Source organism: Chelonia mydas, chromosome 3, assembly GCF_015237465.2.
Source record: "Chelonia mydas isolate rCheMyd1 chromosome 3, rCheMyd1.pri.v2, whole genome shotgun sequence".
In the NCBI taxonomy this organism is placed as follows: Eukaryota; Metazoa; Chordata; order Testudines; family Cheloniidae; genus Chelonia; species Chelonia mydas.
The window spans coordinates 32,710,054-32,735,599 of NC_057851.1; the positions used below are offsets into that span (position 1 = coordinate 32,710,054).

Consider the following 25,546-nt stretch of genomic DNA (forward strand, 5'->3'; position numbering starts at 1 on the left):
GGAAGCGTGCTTTTTTTTAAAGGAATCATATCTTAAAATGCTCTCCATACTCTTGGAAAGCTAGGTAGGCATTATTATTTCTTCAGTAAGCAGCCTTAGGAAATAAGACAGCTAACCACAGTGATTTTTTTTTTTTTTCTGCTCAAGATGTCCTAATGCTCCAGAATATCTAAGGAACTCTTTTACTTGATGAATCAATTGTACAGGTAAGAGTCTGTTCTCAGGTTTGGAGGCCTTAACCTGCTCCCATTGGCTTTTCTACTGTTGACTTTATTAATTATTATTTGCATTATCATAGCTACTAGGAGTTCCAGTCATGGAACAGGACCCCATTGTTCTAGGTGTTATACAAAGAGAGAACAACAACAACAAAATAGGCACTGATCAAAGAGCTTATGATCCTTTCCTACATGCAGGAAGCTACAACCCCACCATACATCAAGATGTGAATACAACAAAGTTTTCAGGTTTATATTTACATATCCAAGTCAATCTTTGAAGATATACATATTAAACAAAAGTTAACCCGGTACAAGTCTTGTTTGTCCTTTGGTGAATGATGAAATGTGTACATGTAAGACCTTTGGAGGTTGAATTTTAGCAACAGATGGGTTGTGCTATTGTGCATTTTGAATGTTACAATATAACACAATCATTTCTATAAAACCATATTTAATATACAACAAACTCTCACCACATAAACACATTAAAACACCTTATTATAGTTCCAAGAATCAATTACAGGTTTTCATAAAAACATTTTCATATCTAGAATCTTAATACAGAATGATTTATTTCTATGCCAAAATACATTTAGACTGTAAACTGTTTGTAGAAAAAGACAAGAGAATTGGGGTTTGCTGGTATTTAATCTATCTTATTTCTTTCTTTCATGTTCTACTTTGAAACATATCTGAAATGTTTACATAAAACACTTTGTTTTTTATCCGAAGTTCTAACCAAAAAAAAAAAGAAAAAAAGAAAAAAGAGAGAGAAAGAGAGAGAGGAAGAAGAAAATTGTCTCTTCACTTCACTGTCTTTTGGATGTGCACAGAACAGCATTCACTGTCTGCACATGCTACCCTGGTCAGGACTGTGTGCCATGTTGGTTTTGAAAGAAAGACACAACATTCCCTTTTAATACAAGTATTGGGTGCTCACAGAATGAAGAATGGAGCCCCACTAATAATTGAATTGCATTTAGCAAATAAAAACTGGGGGAAAAAATCCACATAAAAACACATATGAAGATTGATCACACAATTTTATTAGAGTCTTTTGAACAATTGTATTATGTTGTTCCTTTATTTAAAAACTCTTGCAAAAAAAGACATTGGAGTGGACTGTTTTCAACCCTGAGCATTAACACTGCATATCAAGTACTGTAGTAAAGAAGCTGGTTAAGATTGTAGCACTAGCACAAAGTCACTGATATTAATCCTCTAAATGATCAGGTTTTTACAAAAAAAATACATAGTTTTCAATAAATAATGCTTAATTTTACAACTTTGATACAGCAATGTCATACACTGTTTTGACACATACTAAACTCTGCATGCTATATAGTCTACTAGAAGACAAAACTTTGCCATGCATTTTCTTTTACTAGTGCTAGAAAACACTTTGTCCTCCAGTGCATTGCCTCAAGCAGCCTTATCCTCTTCTTTCTATCTCATAGCAATAGGCCGTGCACTGGCATGCAAAACCTTAAGAAAAGGTTCCCCCCCACCATCACTCAGACTTCTAAACAAAAGTACTTTTCAGCTTTCCCCCCCAGACCTGGAGTGTCTATGAAAATGAATTTCATGTGGCCTTTGAAAAGGCTTTGAAATTACATATTTTAAAAGTGTCATGCTGAAAAACGGCTCTAAAACATTCAGTTTTCCCCACTGTGGCCATCATGCAACATCTTTGAAATGTTGTAACCATCAAATGTCCCACATTGGAAAAATAGGCCTCCATTTTAAAACAGCCCCCCCCCCCCCGAAAAAAGTATCACAGCATTTATTTAGAGACTCCAAAACTCCAACATATGTACAAGAGCAAAACCAGATAGAAATTGCAAATGAGCTAACAATGGCATATAACTCTTCTCCCTGGTATACCCAGGAGTTGAGGCAAGTTGGCTTTGGAGATACGCAGGAAGATGGAAACAAAATCAAATTGTGATAATAGAAGTTCCTGGAATAGTATTTATTATTTGATCAAATTTCTTCAGATGGTAAATCACTGTTGTTTTGATTTTCTGTGAGGTGAATGTTACTATAATGTGATACCATGATAATCAAACCAGTCTTAATTTCTGGAGGTTCACAAATCTTAGTAGCTTGATTTCCTCATGTTCATTCACCCTGCAAGATTTCACTTCACAGAAAATCCAGATATAATAGCTAAGCACAAAAAAGTTTGATTAAATAATAAGCACTGGAACCTCCATTCTCACACTTCCAGGTTGTTTGTTCATCATTGAAAACCACTCACCCCTTCTTGACCATATTGCTTTAGGGGTTTACTTTCATATAGAGAAGTCATTGCTTTGAAACTGCTGTCAATCACAATCTTCTAAGACTTTTTAAAATATTCCTATCTTTGCACTGGCATAAGTATTGGGTTTCCTAAGAGAAACTCTACCCAATGAAGGTATTACTTTTTATACATGAAACAATACAAGTTTTGTTTCCCTTTTTCGTAAGTCATTCTACACTTTCTGCACATTTGTGCTTTATATTGAATATAAAAATAGGTCTTTAAAACTCTATTTACTTTAAACTCACTAAAAAACTACTTGCTTGTGAAATTCTCTTACAAATTCACTGCATCCATGTAGAGAAGATAAAACTAATTAGGCAGTTAATTGATACAGGTAGTGTGTAAAAAAATAATAAATTTTAAAAATCACAGCCTGAAATTTGGGAAAAAAGAGAAATTGAAGGAATAAAATTGTATAGTTGAAATGTAAGGCATCTCAGTATAGGGAGTTTCTTTCTGGTCATTATCATAAGTGAAGATTAAGGGCAATTTAGAAAGAGAACTACGTTTTTCAAAAAAACAGGAAGAATTGGGACCCAATTCCGCACATCTTTCTTGAAGCAAAAAACTCTCATTAAGCTCAATGAGAATTTTTGTTAAGAAATGCAGGTATAAGCGCATACCAGGGCATCAATATGAAGATGTGGCAAGGTTAGAGAGAAAATGAATGAACTATAACAGAGTATCAAATAGCTGAAAACTACATGGCCCTGATTCTTACCTCACAGGAGTTTCACACTAGAATAACTATAGAGTTGCACTTGATTTATACTTGTGTAAGTGAAGAAGCAGGACACACAGATGCAAACCACATTCAGTAGATTCTACCTTTGGGGAAGTTTACCCTGGGTGGATGTGGATGCCTACACTTTAGACCACGAGACATTTAAAAGACATTTTAAATATGTCTTCCTGTTAAATTTGAAAAATATTGTCCTTTTAAAGGAATTAAACAATTTACTGTGAGTTAGTACTTTTACAGTTGAGAGAATAAACAGAAGACAGCAACCAAAAGGGAAAATGTCAATTGAAGTTAACTTTCCAAAAACGTTCATTTTCAAAAATCTAAAAAATACCACCACCTTTTTCTAGGTCTGATATTTAAGTGAGATCCTAAGTTGTTTTTTCCAATTGGAAAAAGCTGAGTTTCTTCTTTTGTGCCCATAAGTCTGCTTACACAAAGAAAAGTACTTTACGGAGACCAAATGAAAACAGGGGCAGCAATAAGAAAGTAAATGGGAGACACTAAGCCTGGAACATAAAGATTTCTCCAAGAGGGTAGTCAACAAGAATTCATATGCATACTTAAAAGGAAAAACTGGGAATAGGATTATTCAATTTGACCAGAAACACCCCACACATAAAATATGAGGATAACCTAGCTGATGTGATCTTTAGTGACTGTAAGACTGCTCTTACTCTCACTAAAATGAGTGGGAGTTCAGGCTTTGATTTCAACAAGGAGCAAGTTCTAGCCCTAAAAGTCTCGTGGCTTAATTAGAATACTCATTCATTTTCCTTGGGCAATATGCAAAGTTAAGCTCTCAAATGAATGAAATGTCAAACTTTTTGGGGAAAAAAAATATGTACTGTCCCCCTGTACATTGCATCGTCACTCAAAATATTAATTTTACATGTTCCCTTCCAAAAGCCAAGACTCTTTTGGCAGGGTGTTTATTTCCTTTGACTAAAGTAGACCTGTTGCTCTTTAAAATCTGCCTGACTGCTCTATACTTGGATATTTCAAATTAGTTATTCTTGATCAATATTTTGTAATGATAATTGTAAAAATTTCCTCCAAAAATTTTTGTGAGCTGAAACATAGACCTTATTACAAACTGAATCCAGCTTAGATTTGACCATCATTAATACATAACTCACTGAACATTTGCAAAACACAAATGTTCAATTACACTGCCTATCATTTTAATAAACAAGGATGCATATCAGAAAGAAGGGAGTGGAAGAAATTGTCCACACCCTCTCATGATAGCTTGAAGAATTGCTAAGAGAATTTTGGCTCAGTTTTAAAGGATTGGAATATGATCATCTAATGCTATCACCCTAGCCCATGAACATGAACTGGTTTTCAACAGTAGGACAGCTAATAGCTAGGCTGTAGAGCACTTTAGTTCTTTTTCTTTCTTTTTTTTTTTCTTTTTGCCTTAGAAGAGATAAATGTCATTTGTTTTCAGTCTAATTGCTAAGTAATTATATAGAGAACATACTAATCATTTGAGACCAAAAAAACTTAAAATTCAAGAAATTCTGTTTTATTGAGGACTATCCATTGCCAAGGGTATTTTGTGTGTTGTACTTGTTTGTTTTAAAACAGTTTTTTTTCATAAAGAATTATCACAATGCAAGACATAAATTTAGATTCCCAGATACTCTACATCTCTTTTCTGATAGCAAGGATTTAGGCCAAAAAGCTTTTATTTAGACTCATGAGTAAGTTTTTTAAATTATTATTATTATGAGAAAGAGATCAGATTATATGAATCATTTAACTACCAGATTATTTAACTAACCTAAAGTAGCTATCTCACCACTTAAATGCCTAAGAGTTGTCTTTGATTAAACATAACATGCATGCAGGTTTAAATGTTGTGTTTTATTATGCCTTACAAATATGTATGCAGGATTTTCATTTTCAGCAAGTCTGAAAGCCTGTAGCAGTGGTTGCCACCAAAATTACCAGCACAGTGAATTGTCCTTGTAAACAGCTGGATCATTTATTAGTGGATAAAAAGATAAAAGGATCGACCAATGCCTATCAGATAAAAAGTAAACTTCTTGAGAAACACACTTCCACCTTGAGTCTGTTTATTGCCATCAGCAGTTCTTTCAAAGTGTAAAACTGAAATCTGACGGCTCCTAAGGGGGAAAAAAATGCACATTTACAAAGTCTGTTCATCTGCAGCAGCCGCTCACATCCGCCCTTCCCACGCCCCAGCTCTCAGACAGGCAAAGGCAACTGCAAAGAAGAGGGAATTGGAGCAGATCCCCTGGGTTCTCCAGCTGCCGGCGGGGCGGAGGTTAGCGCCGTGGCACGGCCGAGGAGGGCGGCAGCACGCTCTGGGCAGGGCATCGGTAGCTACAGGCCCGCCCAGGCCGCTCAAAGAGAAGGGCGGCAGAGGCAGAGCTGGCTGGGGGCAGATCGCTCCGGCTCCGCGAGCTCGGGGCCAGCAGCGCCTGTGCGCGCCCGGCTCGGGCGAGGAGGGAAGCCCTGCACAGAAGGGACAGGGCAGAGATCAAAGCTGGCTGCACCTCCGCCCCTGCGGCAAACTGGAGGCCTCTGCCCGCCCCCTCTTGAACAGAGTCCCCCGGCTGCGGCCGGCCTCCCCGGCTTGGAAGCCCCGCACCCGGCCGCTGCTGCCTCCCTGCGACCCGCCTCGCCTGCCCCTGCGGAAGGGATGCACGGGGAGGCGGGAAGCAGCCGCCAGCCCAGCACCGTGATGCCCCGGCCGGCGTGGGGGGCGGAAAAAGGCGGGGAGGCTCGCGCGCCCCGCCCAGGGGGAGCCAGCCGCTCTCCGGTCCCTCCCCGCCGCTGCACCCCGACTCCTTCGCCCGGTTCCCCAGTTTAAGACTGGCGGGGCGGGGGGGGGGAGTGGGGGGTAGGAGAGAAGCTGCTAAAAATAACCAGCGCGCCCGCCTTCGCTAGCCGCACATGGCCGGACACACCCCCTCCGCGCACAGCCAGCCTGGCCCGCCGCACAGCCCAGCCCACGTGGAAGGGACCCCGGGAGCCAGCGCAGCCCCCTCCCCGAGAGCCTGAGGGAGACTCCCCCAGGCCGAGCAGGGAGCGAGCTAGCACCGGCCCCCGAGGCTGCCCTCCGGAGAGCCGAGCCCTGCCACTCGGGGGAGCGAAGCCAGCGCCATCCCCGCCTCCTACGCGCACAGATCGCAGCCTGAAAGGTGTCCTTACCCGCCCGCCCCGGAGATGGGGAGAGGGCTAGAATCCCCCCTCGGCAAAGGGCCCCTCCGCTAGCCACACTCAGCTGGGATGCCCCCCGCCCTTCGCCGAGGGGAGATGCAGCAACGACAGAAGGCAGGTAAACGGGCAGAGAAGCTAACACTCAAGCGTGCCTGGAATCACGTTCTCCGAGATGCTCCCCGCCATCTTTCTATGGGCTCCTGAGGGCCAGCCACCCCCGGGGTCCCCCCTTCTAGGGTAGCTGGCCGCGGAAAGCTGGATGGGGGAGCGGGGAGGGGGGTAAAATCAGCGATTTCACACGTTTGTGGAATAAAAAGCTGTCTTAACGCTCTCCCCCCTGGCTACATGCAGACACAGCCGCCTACAGCTCCGCGGGTGGGGCGTGGGCACAGGGCATCGCCAGCGTTACTTCTACAGACACTAATAGCGATTCGAGTTTCTATCAGTTCCAGCTGATTTATTAAAATTGTCAAGATACAGACTTTCAGCATAAAAAAAAGGCAATGATGTTGACAGTGCACAAGTCTGCTTTTGCCATCATTTGCTACAAAATATGCAGATGGTCTGTACTTTAGATTATATTGCACAAAATGAGAAACTTTTTTTAACTATGTGCCTTTTTTTGCTAAAAATCGAGAATCCAGTTTCATACCTTCCATCTGGGGCCCCATCCACATATCACAGCGTATGAGATACATAAAGTCCTACTATAGTACAGTACATATACAATCTTTTAAACTAAGATAACAGCTCTGAGGTCTATATCACCATTTTCAATAAATCTTTACCTACAAATATTGAACAAATCTGAACTATAGCTGTACAAAAAAGTTTCTTTTTTTGTTTTAAACCACAAGGCCTTTAGATGCAAGGATTATTTTTAAAATGTTAATCCTTTTAAAACCAGGACGTAACGTACCAACAAACTTGCATGCTAAAAACAGAAAAGAAAAAAAATAAAAGGGAAGAAGTGCCTGAAAAGTCTTACTGAAAAAACACAGCAAGAATGTTCCCTTTTCACTGTACAAAAATACGCCTGAAAATATATTAATTTTTAAAAAAGACTGAGGTCTGTTATGTATCAAAAATGTTTCAATACCTTTTTGTACTGAGGTCTAGGCTGTCTGGTATTCAATCAAGGAGGTATAAGGGAACAAGTTACAAAAAAAAAGTTGGCAAGTAGAAATCACATTTGTAAAACCATAGACAATTTGATCTGAAAAGTAAACTCTGATCTTAAGTCAGTTCACAGTTTTTTTTTCTTTTTGTAAGCGTTTGTACAGTCTGCATTTTTTCAAGCTCCCTGCAGCTTTGTTAAGAATCGGATGCATAGAAGACATCAGTTTTCTCCCTCCAAAAAAAGTTGCAATGGTCCCTTTCAGAAAAAAAAAATCAAATCAGAACAGTTCTTTTAAGATCTCTCGCGGGAAAAAAAAAATCCACAACCCCCTTGAGTAACAGTTGTGCTGCCAAAAGACTTCTTTGCAGACCATCTTCCAGACTTCAATCACAGACCGACAAGCTTCGAACATCGACTTCTGAATCATTTTTCCCCCAGTCCCCCATGCCTTTTTGTTGTTGTTGCGATCACCAAATTAAAAAAAAAATCATAACTCCGGGCTCGGTTTGGAACTAACTTTGAGACTTAAAAAAAAAAAAAATAGAAAAAAAGAAAAAGAAAAGAAGACATTTTATTATTTCATTTTTTACTCCCCCACTTCCATCACATCATCACCAGCATCATCTTTCCTCTCCGATTTCTCTGCTCGGTTGTTCTCACCAGCGACACGCCTTCCCGCGGCTCAGTAAGTGAAGACCAAGTCGGAAAAGTTCGCTTCCAGCCAGTCCCCTGCAATCATTTCGCTCAGCTCCGGGGTGCAGTAATCGGGGAACTCGAAGTGAGAGCCCAAGCTGCCCTCGCTGAACGAATCCAAATCTTTATCCACCAGGGACAGAGACAGGTTCCCCGAAGCGGAGCTCACCCCCAGCTCCGAGGCGGCGTGAGGGTGCTGGGAGAAATTCAAGCTCAGGTCGAACATCAGGTCGTCCGCCTCTTCGCTGCTGGAGGAGGAGGTGGAGATGGACCTGGAAGACGCCGGGGACAGGCTGGGCTGCTGCTGGGTGTTCTGCTTGGTGATGTTCTTGAAGTTGTAGTACAGTCTGTTGCTGCCGCTGCTGCCGTGCGAGGCGGCGCCGCCCCTCACCTCTTCGTACAGGCTGGCCCCCTCGGTGGACTCTGCCGAGGAGCTCAAGGTGGGACTGGCCGGGACTTTGGCTACATTATATCGCCGCTGCTGCTGCTGCTCGTCTTCCTCGTCCTCCTCCTCCTCCGCCTCTTGCTTGATCCTGAGCTGCAGCTCGTCCTCCTCCTCCTCCTCCTCCTCCTCCTCGTCCATGAAGACGCACTTGACGGTTTTGCTGCTCACTTTCAGGGTGCCGTAGACATAGTCCTCCCCCGCGTAGTCCCCGGGGTGGGTGGCTTTAGCCCCGGGCTTGGCGGGAGAGGAGGAGGAGGAGGACTTCAGCTTGCTACATTTCTTACTGGAGCTCTTGGCGCTTTTGCTGCTGCTGCTGGTGGGTGCGTTTTTCTCCGGGCTCTGGCTGGCACTGGGCTTGGCTGATGGGTCCATTTTGGGCTTTTTCCTGGGTCTGTATTTGTAGTCGGGGTAATCGGCCATGTGTTTGAGCCTCAGTCTCTCCGCCTCCCGGATGAAGGGGATCTTCTCGCTGTCCTTCAGCATTTTCCACCGCTTGCCCAGGCGCTTGGAGATCTCCGCGTTGTGCATGTCCGGAGACTGCTCCATGATTTTTCTCCTCTCGATTTTAGACCACACCATGAACGCATTCATCGGTCTCTTAATGTGCCCTGAAGCCGTTTTGCACCAGTCCGGGTCGCTCTCATCCAAAGCGACCGGGCTGCATGCCATAAACTCGCCCTCTTCGGTGTCCATCGCCTCCCTGGGCAGATTGCTTTCAGTCTCTGTACTTTCTGCTTGCTGCACCATGCCGGGCTTGGAGCGATTTCTTTGTGTGTGCCAGCCCTTTCTCTGCCCCGCCACACGAGCCCTCGGGAGTCACAAGGCGAAGCCCCGCGTGCGAGTTGCAAGGTCTCTCCTGCGCCTTTCCTTCCCCGCTCGCACACTGCCGTCTCTGCTCCCCTTGCACCAGGCACCCGCAGGACTGGGACTCTCTGCGGCTCGGCTCTTTCCCCTCCCCCCGGCGGCGGCGGCAGCAGCACCGGCAGCCGCCCGGACCCCGAGCTCTCACTAGATCACACGCCCCCTTCTGCAAAAGTTGCGGCCGGGTCCCCTCCGAACTAGTTATCAGGGTTTCATATGAGTGACATCACTCCCCCAGCCAGCCAATGGTGTAACTCGGGCTCCTCCCACTGGCTCCTCCCCTCTGCCTTTATTGAAGTCCCCCACATGCGCCACCCGCCTATCGCACCGTTTTAGTGGGGGAGGTGTGGAATTGGAAGAGGCTGGGCTGGGAGCTTAATCTTAATATACATATATTAAAAATGACTTGCATGGGTCATTTAAGATGGGTTGTATTAATGCTTTCACCATCTCCTCCTGGGCTGGCTATTAGAAAGCATAGCAATTTGTTTTGCTAGAGAATGTGGGATAGTGGATGTGAATCTGGTGCGATTATTTCCCATTGCCTAGTGCAGTCAGGCTGGGTGAGCTCATGTCCTAGGGACTGAGGTGCATCCTCCGGGCATCTGCTCTCTGTGCTTCCAAGTAACTGAAGGTGGCGCTTTAACACTACAAGCTTTTCAAAGGCATGCAGCTAGTTACTTTTTTGCAAGGCAAAGAAATCAATTTAAAGATAAAGTGCTGATTTCTCATTCTCGTGTTTGCATAGTGTCTATTTTATCCCTTCTTTCTCTTATTCTCTTCCTCCGAACCTCCCCCACAGCCAAGGCATCACCTCTTTACTCATGGTTCTCTATCTGCCTTTCTTAAACCAATAGCAGGAGAAACAGTCAACGGTTTTGCTTTTGATCAGTTAAGATCAATGACACCTATTTGAGATGTGTGGATGTTTCGGACTTCAAAATCTGGTGGCTGTGACATTTACAGGCACAAATTGACCCATGGCCACCTCTGGCATTACTCACACCTGTGATCATTTTTTTTAAATCATGAAAAATATAGCATACGTTAAACAATCTAATTGCATAAAAACAGTACTTTGCCTGTCATGAATCATTTATTTTCACTTCCTAATTTCGACTAGACCATAATGCCAATAATTAGCCTTTTTTCCCCCGGGCTGGTAGTAAACCAGAGTAAATAGGGCACTGTGTCACATGGTGATTTAAATCCACCCTTAACAAATCAGGGTGCGTAGATGGTACTTAAAACATGTTTAAGAGGAGCAAGTTTCTCCCCACCCCCCCACCCCCCGCCACCTTTCAATTTCATGGTGCTGTAAGGCTATCTACGTGTTAGCTCCAGATGCTGGGGAGATAGGAAGGTCTAAGCACCAGATACTCCCTGTAGGGAAAGAGTAGGAAGGGTGGGAAAGAGGCAGAAACATAGCTCTCCATCCTATACCTCCCCAAGCACTGTCCAGATGCAGAGAATGGAGGGAAGAGAGAGTATAGGATGGGAAAAGTAGTTTTGCAAATTACTGCCCCCATAACAAAAAGGGGCCATGTGAGAAATGTTGTCTCTGAGGCACAATGCTTCCCAGTCCTCCCCATGACGGTGCCTAATGACCCACTCTAACCCATAATAATGGTTATTGTTTATCATCTGGGTTGTATGAGGTAAAAAGGAAAATGTGAATGGTATGAGTCAGCCTATCATAAAATATTATGACTTATAGTATATATATAAAAATAGATCTTCCTAACAAGGGGGAGCAGACTCTTTAAAGCCTGGCCTACCTGAGGGATTGCCTATTTCCCTGTGTAATACTGCCACCACTGTGGTCATCAGAGGAGCCTGAGTAGAATTCCCTTCATTATAAAAGAGGGAGAGAGGGTTGCTGGGCATTCTCTGTGAAGGCTTCACGACTCTGGTTTCTCCCCACCTAGTCTGAAGTAGATTGAATTCCGTGCCCATATGGACACACTGCAAATGCCATCTGTTTGATAGGGGTTTTGGAGAGGGTGAGGGTATGCGTCCCACAATGATGAAGGGGTGGAAAGGAGTCTCTGTAGATGTCTGGCTGGCTGAGTTCCTGTGAAATGACTCCTGGCTGCTGGGATTTTATTATTAGTGATGTCACGGTGCCTAGAACCTTGGAGAAGTGTCAAAAAGGCTAACAGAATGTTAGAAACTATCAGGAAAGGGACAGAAACTAAGACAGAAAATACCAAAATGCGACTGTATAAATGCATGTGCTCCCATACCTTGAATACGGTGTCCAATTTTGGTCACCCCATCTCAAAAAAAGATGGAACTGGAAAGTTGCAAGAAGGGCAACAAAGATGATCAAGAGAGACTACAAAGATTGGGGCTGTTAAGCTTAGAAAAGAGACGAGTAAGGGGGATTATGATAGAAGGTTATAAAATCATGAATAGTGTGGAAAAAATGATTAGTGATGTGTTATTTAACTTTTCCCACAATATAAAAATGAGGGGCCACATGATGCAATTAAGAGGCAGCAGATTTAATACAAACAAAGAAATACGTTTTCATGCAGCACACAATTAACCTTTGGAACTCATTGCTGTGGGATATTGTGAAGTCCAAAAGTATAACTGGGTTCCGAAAAAGAACTGGATAAGTTCATGGAGGATAGGACCATCAATGGCTGTTAGCCAAGATCAGGGATGTAACCTCTTGCTTGGGTTGATACTAAATCTCTAACTACCAGAAGACAGAGGTGGATCACTCCAACTGCCCTGTTCTGTACACTCCCTGTGAAACTCTGGTACTGGCCACTATTGGAGACAGGATCCTGGGCTAGATGGACCATAGGTCTGACACAATATGGCCATTCTTACGTCTGTTCTTATGTTCTTTTTGTTATTTTAAATTTAAATAAATAACGTGAGTAGAGATGGTCGAAAAATGGAATTTCCATTCTGTGGGAAATTCTGAGATTTGGTCATGTTCTGAATCAGAGTGAAAAGTTTAAATCTCAGAAATTTTGTGAAATATTTTTTTGACCTTATCAAAACATCTCATTTTGCTAAGGTTCAACTTTTTCATTTCAACTTTATTATTTTGACTTTTATGCTATACCATATAATTATAACATGTATTGTAATTTATAAGAACATAAAAGTTGAAACGATAAAGTCAAAACAGAACATTTTGACCTTATCAAAATGAAATAAAGTTTTGATGAAATTGGCATGTTCCTATGAAAGTTTTTGATTTAATTCTGATGGAAATCTGTTTCAATGGAAAATTTCCAATCAGTTCTAAATGTGATTAAGAAGCCAAACAAAAATATAGGGCCTTTCATGACTGGGGTGCCATCTAGAAAACATCGCAGGATCAGGCCTTTAACTACCAGAACTTTTAATGTAGTCAAATAGCAATAACACTCCAAAATCAGAGAAGAAAAAACTTTACTGCTATCACTAGTGGAGGGGAAAAATAGGCCAGATTACTTCCTTCTTTTTACCACTGTCATTGCAACGTAAAGAAGATTATTCTGGTTGAAACATTTTTCTTGTCTGAGTTTGTCTCCTTTGTAAAGATGAATATAAATACTATAAAGGCTTCTACATAACCCCTCCTCTCTTTTTTTAAAATTTTTTTTGAGTGCCTTTGGTGTATTTTGACAACATTTAAAAATCTTTCAAACTGGTCTTTTAATTCTAAGCAGATATACTGCTCTTGCGGGCTTCTTAATGTTGATCTTCTGTCTGATTATTTTTTTTGGAGGGTGGTGCTGGAGAGATGATGAAGTTTGAAAAACAGGGCTGACGACTAATCGCGACAGGCAAGAAAGTGAGTGTCTTGCAGATTTCAGAGATCTGCTGCTGCGCAGGAAAAGGTCTCTGTAGAATGAATAAGGGGCTGGGTCTGCCCTCAGGAGTGCACCTGAGACTAAAAAACCACTACCGTAGTGATCTATGTGGAGAAGCAGACTCCCCTATGCAGGGCCGGATTAAGGCAGGGACTTTAGGGGCTGCAGCCCAGGGCATCTGCTCAAGGGGGCCCCCACAAAAATAAATCACAGGCAGTGATCTCTAACTCTGGGCCGCTAATAGTCCCGCAGTGCAGAGAGGCGCTCGGGCAGGCTGCCTGCATGCCGTGGCCCCACGCTGCTCCCGGAAGTGGCCAGCTGCTATCACATCTCTGTGGCCCCTGGTGGGGCGCAGGGAGGCAGCTCCGCATGCTGCCCCTGCCCCAAGCACTGTCCCCACAGCTCCCATTGGCCAGGCGCACACAGCACACAGAGACACGCTGCCCTCCTCCCCACCAGGGGCTGCAGAGACGTGCTAGCAGCCAGCCACTTCCAGGAGTGGCGTGGGGCCATGGCATGCAGGCAGCCTGCCTGAGCCCTGCTGCGCTGCCGGCAGCGAGCCACCTGTGGTTAAGTGCCTCCTGGCTGGAGCCTGCACCTTCCACCCACTCCTGCACCCCACCCCCTGCCACAGGGCAGAATCCACTCCTGCACCAAACTCCCTCCCAGGAAAGAGACTTGTCTACAGGGGCCCCACAAAATCTAATAGCCCTGGGTCACAGGAGAGTTAATCCGGCCCTGCCCCTATGTACTGCTCTTCTAATGGGATATCTGCCAAAATAAGAATTAAGTTTGACTCACAGATATGTCATGTCTGCTGTTGAAGAAATAGAGCTGGGTTTCTACAACCGTGGGAGGTATGAGTCAACAGTTGTTCTGATACCAAAAGCGCAGTGTGGCATGCTAGATAAAATTTGATGACAGGCTCCCTGCATTTTGTGCATATTCACCACCAACACCACCACTCTGCAAAGTTTTTGCATCTGATCAAAGTTTCATTGGCTGCAGAGCTTGGTGAGGGGATAGTCTGACCATTCTTAAGCAGTGGTCCTATACTAAATCAGGTCAGCTGCTGCTGGCTACGTGATCACAACATCACTGAAATTTTACCTGTCTGCCGCTCTGTACAGGCAGACAGGCAGCTGGGCCATATTTCAGTGAGTGGTGTTGCAACATGGGACAGGGGGTCACAAGATCACTGAAATTTGGCCCAGAGTCCCCTCCATCCAGATGAAGGGGTGGTCAGGCCAAATGGTGTTGCGACCTGCCACACAAGGAGTCTGCTCCTGTACTATGGAGTGCAGGGGAGTCTGCTGAGAATTCGATTTCTGGTGGCACTGGCTCATGCACTGTGTGGGTAAGAGAGGGGAGACTCCCTGCTTGAGGGAGACCTGGGATTTCTGTGGGAGGAGTGGGGGAGATGAATGGAGACCAGAATGGGGTCACTGCCGGAGGGAGTGTGAGCAGGGCCAAATTAACCCATAGGCTAATAAGGCTATAGCCTTAGGCCCTCCTATTTTTAGGCTCTACTGTATTGAAGTAACAGCTGAGTGATGGTAGTGGGGCCAGCGGAAATTTTTTGTCTCATTAGATATTGCTTTGTACAAATTAATCCATCAAGATTGTGAATTCAATTGATGGTGGTTGTGATTTTGTCTTTATAGGCTAAGGAAGTGTTTGTGGGCCCAAGCAATACTGAACTTTGTACACAGACGGCCTACACTGGACAACAGAAACCATGTCAAAGAAAGCAGGATGGCAGAAATTGAAGGAGGAAAAAGAAAGACGGCAAAGACAAGATGTAGTGCTGAAAGGTACTCCTCTCCTAACATTTCTTCCTCCTGCTAAATCTGGTGCTGAGGAAGTCCAAGCGAACCAGCCCAAGTGAACCTGCTGCGCCGGCACCTGATGAAAAGGTGCAGCCTCCTGTGACTTCTCTAGCTGCAGTCTCACCGCACTCCTCTGAAGACTTTCCCAGTGATAGTAATACAAAAATACCCATCTCCAATGACTCAGGACTTGTCAAGATCTCACTGCATATTGGACTTAGAAGGGCCCACAGAAATGCCAGAATCTAGATGCTGACTTTTCATTGCCGAAGCGAGAGTACATCAATCAGAATCATTATCTGAGCAAATCAATGTTTGAATAGATGAAGCCTAACAAACAGATTGGCAAGCGAGAATGGCTCATCTATTCACCTTCTAAGAAGAAAGTATACATTTTATTGCTCCCTGTTTTCTGATACCAAAAAGTGGGGAATGTTTTGCGAAGGCTTCAATGATTGGAAGAACAATACTGCATACATTACCAATCATGCAATGAGTGAGCAGCATACATTGTCAGTTAGCATGCCCTAAAGAAAGGTAGTGGCAGAATTGATACCCAAATGGAAAACCAGTTTTTGGAAGCTCGTGCTTATTGGAAGAACGTTCTCAGACATGTAGTTGAAGCCATAGTTTTTCTTGCTGAGCGCGGTCTGCCATTTCATGGCTCAGATGAGATTGTTGGATTGAAACACAACGGCAATTACCATGGTGTTCTAGAGCTAATCGCTAAGTTTGACCCTTTCTTAGCTCAGCACATCAGTGAACACATAAATCATGGAAAAGGCCATACATCATATCTATCAAAGACTATTTGTGATGAATTAATTGCACTGTCGGTAAAGAAGATACTATCAGCCATTGTAGATGAGACCAGAGATGTGGGATATATTTCAGTGTCCATCGACTCAAGACCGGATGTGTCACATGTAGATCAGCTGACTGTCATCTTGCATTATGTGCTACCCAGCGGACCAGTTGAGCATTTCATGACCTTCATAAACATCACCAGCCACACAGAGGAGAAACTTGCCTCATGCCTACTCGATTTCCTCATGGAAAAGGGGATGTCGTGACCAAAGCTATGACAATGCAAGTAATATGAGTGGCAAATATTCAGGGATGCAGGCAAAGATAACAGAGCGCAATGCTTTGGTTGATTACGTTCCATGTGCTGCACACTCACTCAATCTTGTTGACCAGTCTTCCATGACTGTTGTGTTGAAGCAGTTTCTTTTTTTGCATTTGTCCAAGAATTGTACAATCTTTTCTCTGCATCAACCAGTCGTTGGATGATTCTTAAAGATTCACTGCCAAAGGGATGCCCAGTCTCCACGTCACTCTCAGGGACACGGTGGAGTGCCAGTGCTGGAGCTGTGAATGCAGTTGTTCTGGGATACCCCAACATCCTTGAAGCACTAGAGAGCATCAAAGATGATGAATCTCAAAAATCAGCAACAAGAAAAGATGCGAAGATCCTGAGTGATGCAATGTGCAGATTGGAAACTGGTATTTTGTGTGAGGTCTGGAATGATATACTTCAGCCATTCAGCAGGTGCAGTCTAAGCTTGCAAAGTGTCCAAATTGACCTTTCCACTGCTGTAAACCTAATGAGGTGTCTTGGAAGTGTTCTTCAACAAATGCAGGATAGTTTTGATGAGTATGAAATTTAGGGGGCTGCAAGGACTGCTAACCATAAGTATAAGTCAGCCAAACACCACAAAAGACAGAAGACATGCTACGATGCAACTGCCCACTCATTCAGTGACAAGGAGGCCTTCAGAGTTAATACCTTCATCACAATCATCGACAAATTGAAGAGTTCATTAGAACATCGGATCGAGGCTTACAAAAATATTGACAAAACCTTTTGTGTACTGACAACTTTGTCACCTAACATTTCAAGTTCTGAAGTCAGTGAAGGTATCAAACGTCTATGTCAGAAGTACCCAGACGATCTCCCAGTAGATTTTACTAAAGAATTTCTTCAATGTGTTGAATTCACATCACTCTCAGATATAGAGAGAAAAGATGATGAAAGCAAATCTATTCTGATGTACCGAGTTATCACTGAATCCAATGTGATAGAATCTTTCCCAAATGTTGAAACTGCTTTACGGGTGTATTTGTCGCTAATGATCACTAACTGGAATGGAGAATGTTCCTTCTCTCTTCTAACAAGCGGCAAAAATGTCCTCCGATCCACCATGACTCAAGAGCATCTCAGTACTTTGTCCCTCTTGAGCTTTGAGAATGAAATCGTCAGATCTTTGAATTATGATGACATCATTCATGACTTTGCCACAGCTAAAGCTTGGGGGAGAAAATTGTTTGTTTGAAGAACTGAGTGTAGTGAGAGTAGAATAAACTTGTTAATTTTACATAAATAAGTAATATGTAAATATGTATGTAGATAAATGTTTGATTACTTCATGTTTTTTCCAATATGTAATTCATACTTAGGCCCTTCCTCCCATTAGCTTTAGGCCCCTCATTATCTTAATCTGGCTCTGAGTGTGAGGCGGGGATGGGAATTTGCCCCAATCAAAAAATATCTGAACTGGTGCCACTGGACATTCTTTTGTAGAATTATTGCATGGATCTGAAAATTCTGTGTCAGCTTTAAGTAAATTGAAAAAATGCATTTTTTATTTAATTAAATATTAAAATGAATAATATAATCAGGGCACTCTTTCATCTGTTGTTTATTTTAATGTTAAATTTCATATAGTTCCTTCTGGCCCCAAACTTTCAGTGTACCATAGATTTTTTCCCAAAGTTTCTTTGTAGAAGTTGTCAGGTGTGAAACTGGAACGTGTATCTGTAGTGTACGGGGACAACTGCAGATGCTGACACCCTGAAAGTTGTGGGAGATGGTTTAACTCAAAGTTTAGATTCAAACAGGAGGAGGAAAATGGGGTGATACAGTTATAGGGTCAAGGAAGGTTTGTTTTAAGATAAGGGATACAAGGACTTGTTTGGTAACAGAGAGGTGAGGCCGGAGAGTATATCACAAACACATTCTTTATTGGTCTTATCTGGAATAAACATAAGCTTCGTCAGCTGCTTGGGTCTGGTTTTCACTAGGGAAAAAAAGTATTTTCTTACCTGGTGTTAGCTAACACATGGTAACTAACACAAGGTAAAATCCTATAGAAGACAAGGCAACTGTGTTTTTAACATGAATTAGAAAGTAAGGCTCCTGCAGTGTCTTTACCTCAACCAGGTAATTTATGTGAAAACTACAAACTTCCTTGTCTTCACTAAGATATTACTTCTTGTTTGTTACCACGTCAGCTAACACAAAGATCAGACCTTTTTCCAAGTCAAGACATACCCTTAGTAGGGTACTGCCTGGTTACATGTGACTTTAAATATATTGTGCAAGTGGATGTCTGAGAGGATGAATAAAGGACTACAGAGCCTTTCACCTCCAGATTGCCTGATGGTTTGCTTTTCACAAAAGTATTGTTCTGAGAGTAAAAATATGTAGGAGCCTAGAAGTGAGTTAGAAAAATAACTGGATTCATCAAGAGTAAGAGATTAACTGAACTAAACTGAAACAGAAGAAAAATTTGATAGATAATACCAATTCGGTCTGAATCCAAAGAAACTCCATCCTCACCAAACTCTTAACTAGGATATCAAGTTTCAAGTCTACATCAATCGAATAAACGCTTATTGTCTGATTGTAATCCAAAACCCTATTCAGAATTTTTCAAATTAACTCTTGCTTTTGGCGTTCTGTAAATGATAAAACCATTTGGACCCTAAAAAGTGACTTTATGAAATTAGAATTATGAGGTTCCACATTCATTATGTCCATGTCAAAATTGCTGCTTGCAAGTAAAAGGATGGGTTTTTTGCAATTGCCAGCTTCTGAAATTTGCCCTGTGCTCTGAAAGTCAAGATGGGTTCCTTCTATCTTATGTATCCTCACCAATATTAGTGAGTCTGTAGGCCAAATGATTCCCTCAGCTACATCTGTGTAACCCCATTGATTGGAGATTATGCTTCTAGCAGCACCTGTGCAAATCCAGGGTTGGAAATGGGATTGCACAGGTGCCTCTGAGGGCATAATTTGGCATACAGAATATTTATTACTGGCTGTGATGCATAAGATGGAAGGAATCCAGTGTGACTGTCAGAGCTCTGGATGAGTTTGTGCAGCTGGTAGTTAGAAATGTACTTGCAACTGAGTTCACTGGGTAGGAAAATCAGTGAGATAATGAATTTGGAGCCCCACAAGGTCATTTTTACCAAGTGACTTTTTAGGGTAGAAGCATAATTTAGAGGAGGTATATCTTTTATCAAAAGTGGCTGAAAATGGTACTTGAAAAACTGAAGGGGAGCCCATAAAAGATTACATTACATATATTTGATATCAGAAATGATGTTATTGTTTCTAAACCTCTTTAAATGTAAACTCTTGGCAATGTTTATTTCTATAGAGTGCATGGAATACATAAATACAATAAAAGCAGAATTTTAATGCATAGTCACAAATAGCCAGAAAATTGACCTGTTTGCAAGTTACCTTACATGCAAATAAAATAAAAAACTTAAAGTTTTTTATGTTTAACTATTGTCTTGTGTTCAATGTCAAAACTTAAAACAATACAAAGAAATAAGCAAATTTCAGGATCTTTTATGCATACATTTGTGTGTGTATATATACACTGCAGCCCTTATAGGCACTGACATCCTAAAAGGTTGAGCAGGTCTCTTAGGAGAAGGTGCTGTTGTATGTTGCACCAATTCTAGGTAATCTCTGCTTAAAATGCCAATTTTGCTTCGTATTAGTGATTTAACATTGTAAAATGCTCATCAATACCCTGTCATCTCTTAGGGCATATAGGCTTCATTGCATAATATTTCCCAGTCATACATTCTGGTTAAGATGCTTATCTGGAGATTTTTTATGACTCATAAAACTTCTCCATATGAAGTCCATAATGTAAACCACAGATATTATACTGATTTTTGTTATGTCTAGAAAAAAAAATCTCCAAGAAGCTTGCTCTGGACTGGACAGCCCAAACAAGACACAAGGTAGTAACTAAAATACACAAATATCTGCACTAGGTATAGATTAAATGCTGATATATTTGTCAGAGGCACAGATATGTAAACATACTCACAGTTGAATCCACCTGGAAAGATTTGTCTTTAAGCTCTTCCCCCTTCCAAAGAGAGCAATAGAGGGCATGAATTGTGTGGCTCTCATTTTCAGTTATAAATGGATAACATTTGAACACATAACATAGAAACAGACATTATTCACCCCTTCTACATTGCACTGTGGGAGGCTGTGGGGAAGCAAACAGAGGAGGTTCTACAAGCACAGTGCCACTTTAAATTGTTGGGGAAGGCTGCTGGAAGCATTGAATAAATGCATCCTCCAGGTGCCCTGGCAATGTTCCCTCTTGGGCCTGTGCTGACCACATTTGGGATAGTGCTGGCTGGCAGGGCAGGGGTTATGGGCAGTTTGTATACTGTGGTCCCCTCCTCCGGGCAGATTTTTCATGCCTGGCAACTCTGTGCCATGGTCTGTGCTGGCAGAATCTAGATGAATCAAGCCCAACATCTGTACAGTTGCAAGGGAAATTAGTACTTCATTGCTTCATAAAACAGTACACCGCAAAACATTCCTATTAGTTATATGTATATGGAGGAAAGGTTTCATGAAGATCTTTAGAAAAATCTTTAATTCCTTATTTATTTTTTAAGTCAATGTAAATCTTTCCGCCACTTTCTCTCTCTCTAGTTCTCTCTCTCTCTCAAAAAAAAGTTTCATTGCCTAATTTTGCCATTGAAAAACAAACAGCACCCCTAAAATAACTAAATAATGTCAGCAGTCACAAGCAACCCTAAAATAACAAAAAATGTACACCACTAGAAATCCTATTTATTTTTACTCACAAAAGTAGTTCCACTGACTTCACTGGGACTCTTTAAGTGAGTAATGCAAGCATGTTGGGGGCCCTTTGAAGGAAAACATTTTACTAATGTTCTTTGTAAATCAGCTGAGATCCAATCTTATTTTCAGTATCTCCACATAAGGAATTGTAAATCAGTCCAAGCAACAAATGAAAGGTGTTCATTATGGCTTAGGATGTATTGTGTTTGGCAAAATGTTCAATCAAAACAGAAACAATAATAATTAAGAAAAGGAGCACTTGTGGCACCTTTTCTTTTTGCGGATACAGACTAACACGGCTGCTACTCTGAAACCAATAATAATTAACAACATTGACTATGTATGTCGGCCTTTGTATCTTTAAGGTGCTGTACAACAATGTTACTCAGTCCTCATCCCAGTGACTTAGGTAAGTAAGCATTATCACCATTTTACAGAGGGGGAGGCAGAGACATTGGGCCACATTCTCCTCTGCTCCAAGATCCAACAGCACAGGAGGGAGGAGGGAGCTGGATATAGTTTCTTCATTTTCAAGCTGCCCTGGGCTTGACACGATAGGTCTGCCTTGGGGCTACTCTGATTTACAACAGCAGGCGTATGTCCCTAAGGAACTATATACCAGCTGTGACTTGGTGTAACAGAGCTCTGCTCTACATCCCAACCCTCCCTCGTTACTCCCCATCACATCTCCTCTTTCCCACAATCCCCACCCCGCCTTGCCAGTAGCTTGAAGGGGGGCAGTTGGCATAATAGCCAGCTCCATCAGCCTTGTACCAGACTTCCTCTCCAAGAGGATAATTCTCAGCTTGACAGCTTTGGCCTGATTCTGATTCTTTTGCACCATTCAGATAGCATAAAGGGATCAGGACAGGAGCAGAGAATCTGATTCATAGGCTGCATAACATAATGAATGTGGTAGGACTGGGAACTGAACTCAGAATTTCCCGATTCAGTTTTGTGTTTATACTTCCAGACCACACAGCCGACAGACTTTGATAATATTTACACCTAAAAATCCCATTTATAAGGACAATTGGCTCCATTAGATTACTCCTGATTTACACCAGTGTAAAGGAGATCAGAAATGGGGCCAACATTAGTAAGAGAATATGTGAAAAGGGAACTTGGATTTTGCTGGTAAACAGCTGGGAAGGCTGGTATAATTTATTCTCTGGAAGAGGAAAATTATTTTGGATAACCATCTACCTTTATCTGAAAGAAGGAAGAACAACTGATAACAGTTTGTTCAATTTCTGTGTTATTCTGGTAATGTCTTTTAGTGACTGTGTGCATTTCTTATTATTCAGAACCACTTCATGGAGAGATTGGATTTACATTTTATCTAGACACTGCTCTTACCCAAGAATATCTTTTTCATTTCATTGCTGGCTTGAAAATCTATTATTTGCTGTTCAGCATATTGATGTTTTCATTTGCAGCAAGATAGCTGTAGCACCAGAAATAGGGATAAAATCACCAGCTTTGTCAGTTGTGCATTTTCTTGGAATATAGATAAGCCCCACCAGTTTCCCTCAACCCTGAAGTACTGTCCACACTGAGTTTGGAAGCTGTGGACACAATCCTGCTAAATACAGCATTTTTCCTGAGAGATGCTTAGTATCCTAAAACTCCCACTTGCACTCTGCACCATTCAGAACTGGGCCTGACATTAGCTCCTTTCTACACTTAAAAAGGTGCTAACATGTTTTTCCTGGTCGGCGCAGAAAGGCTGTAACCACTATAAAAGTAATTTATAAACCTTTTGAATATGGAACTCTGAATTAGCTGGAAGGGGCCAAATTCAAATCCTGCAGTCTTTATTCAGTCAGATCTCAGCATTTCCCATTTCAAATAGTTTTACATTAATGTGCACTAGGGAACTTTTAGTGAATGCCAGCAAGGTCCACACGGGCCATTTAGTGCACAAGAATGTACACTCCTCTGGTGCAGACTAACACACCATGTAGACAAATCCGGGGAGATGAGAACTTCCTTAACCACATTAATCCGACTGGGGAATTTATCTTCAATCTAATGATGAGACCTTCTTTGGGAAATGGAATTTGTTCATGTGGGAAATTTTTGACATTACTCTGATTCATAGATTTGTGGAGTTTAAAGCCAGAAAGGACCATTAGATCATCTAATCTGACCTCCTGTATGTCACAGGCCATTAAATTGCACCCAGTTACCCCTGTATTGAGCTCAATAACATGTGTTTGTTCTATGTTTATACAGCACTTAGCACAAAAGGCTTCTTGTCCATGACTGAGGCTCCTGGGTGCTATAGGGTTGCCAACTTTCTAATTCCAGACATCTGAACACCCTTATCCCGCCCACTGCCCTGCTCATTCCCTGAGGCCCCGCCCCTGCACCGCCCCTTCCTGGGGCCCCGCCTCCACTCATTTCACACACACCCCTTCATTGCTTGCTCTCACCCACCCTCGCTAATGTGCTCATTTTCACTGCAAAGCCCAAACAGGCATATTTATTGTTTTGACAGAGGTATTATGCTAATTTCAGGTTTTATTTATTACAAGACACCGAAGCTGCCAGCAAAATAGTCAAAAAGGGTCATTTAAAAAAATGAAATTTCACAAAGGTTTTCATGATTCTTTCCCTCCCCTCTCCCATTTTTCGTAACCAGCTCCATGTTTTTTGTTCACTAAAGTTATTGTAATTTTATGTGTGGAATTAGGACCACACATTATCACAGCTGCAATGGGTCCTTTAAAGGCCCACTTCTGAAGCCCGAATACAAATCCATAGAACACAACCACAGAAATGCATACTTGTCCATATACCTATATAAATAAATCTGTAGAAACTGACTCCCACACCTACATGCAGATACGCACGTGTATTCATGTGTACACGTCTAGCATGCACTAACACATATACTTCTACATTATTTATTATTACAATTGTTGCTTAGTCCCGAGAGACCTCAACTAAGATCAGGGCTCCAGGGTGGTAGGTGCTGGACATACACATAAAAAGAGAGTCTGCAACAAAGAGTTTATGATGTAGCTAGACAAAGGTGGGGAGAAATGTGTGATACATTGGCTCTTCTGCAATTACTAGACAACAACATTCACTTTTTAAGAAAGAATACATTTCTTTTAGAGTTCCCTTCTCTTTTAAAAACTTGTTATGAAATGAATACACACATAGTTTATGTCACCAAATTTTTTGTGCACAAGCCAGCAAAAGGAATAAAAGTCAAAGAGTTAGGCTGCAAATTTTATTCACACAGCTATATACACATGCAGCAATACATGCACCTCCCTACACAAAGACACACAGTCTCTTACACACATACAGTGCATGCATGCACACACTTGCCTACACATAGACACCCAGCAGGGAAGGGAGGAGGGTGGTCTGGAGGGGAAAAGATGTGGGGGTGGGGTGGGGGAGAGAGGATGGGGAGGGAAAGAGGCCAAGGACGAGAGCAGAGTGAGGCACAAGGCTACAGGTGCATGAGGATGTGGGGGGCACAGGGGTGTATAGGGACATAATGGGAGTGCAGCAGTGTATGGAGAAGAATGGGGAGCAGGGCTGTGGGGGTGAGGGACATGGGGGTGGAGAGGATGGGTGGGATGGGTAGGTGTGGGGGACAGGATGGGATGGGGGGACTGGGGTGCTGGACAGGGAGTGATGCAGTGAGGGGAATGGGGGTGCAGCCTCGAACATACCTCAAACTCCTGGGTACTGGCGATGGGGCGACAGACCGTGGCTCACCGCAGGGCACACACCACAGTTCGAGCCCAGCCACAGCAGGAGCGTGAGGAGGAGAAGAGGGCCGGCAGCAGCGGGTGAGGCGTGTGCCACGACCCCTCAACAGCAGCCTGCTAGCTGCGCTAGTTCATCCCCTGCTCTGACCAGGCCAATGGGAACTGCACCTGCGGGTGGGGGGGCATAGCAGCATGTGGACCCCCCCGAGACCTCTCCTAAGCCTAGGAGCCGGACATGCCAGCTGCTTCCCGGTCAGCCAGGATCCCTTTTTGACCAGGTATTTCCGTTGAAAACCGGACCCTAGGGTGCTACTGTAGTACAAATGATAATTAATAATTTCAAAGTTAGTTTCCACTCCAAATTGGAATAGGAAGTTGAAATGTTGAAAATTTTCAAGACCCAAAATATTCTGAAAAGTTTTGAATTGGAAATGTCAAAATGAAAAATATAGCTATAAACTGAAATGATTCAGTGCCTCAGAGGAACATATTTCATTTTAAATTGACATTTTGTAACAAATAAACATTTCTTGTTTTGAAATGTTGATTCAAAATTAGAGTTTTTGTTTAGATTCTCATAATTGGAGAATTGGAAATGTTAGTAGAACTCAATCTTTTCCCATACAAAAGTTAGCTTTTTATTATTTTTTATTTATT

At 42.6% G+C, this 25,546-nt stretch overlaps 1 protein-coding gene across 1 annotated transcript; it reads right to left on the reverse strand.

Moving 5' to 3' along the window:
- Positions 1–2,688: 2,688 nt before the first annotated feature.
- On the reverse strand, positions 2,689–9,770 carry SOX11 (SRY-box transcription factor 11). Its single transcript, XM_007053187.4, has 2 exons — positions 7,566–9,770; positions 2,689–5,406 (listed from the first exon to the last, which is right to left on the reverse strand). The coding sequence occupies exon 1, from the start codon at positions 9,469–9,471 to the stop codon at positions 8,269–8,271; it is 1,203 nt and encodes a 400-aa protein (XP_007053249.2). The 5' UTR covers positions 9,472–9,770; the 3' UTR covers positions 2,689–5,406; positions 7,566–8,268.
- Positions 9,771–25,546: the final 15,776 nt, after the last annotated feature.

Bases quoted from the DNA above. Each gene is read 5' to 3' on its own strand.
- SOX11 (XM_007053187.4), bottom strand. From the start codon at position 9,471: ATGGTGCAGCAAGCAGAAAGTACAGAGACTGAAAGCAATCTGCCCAGG.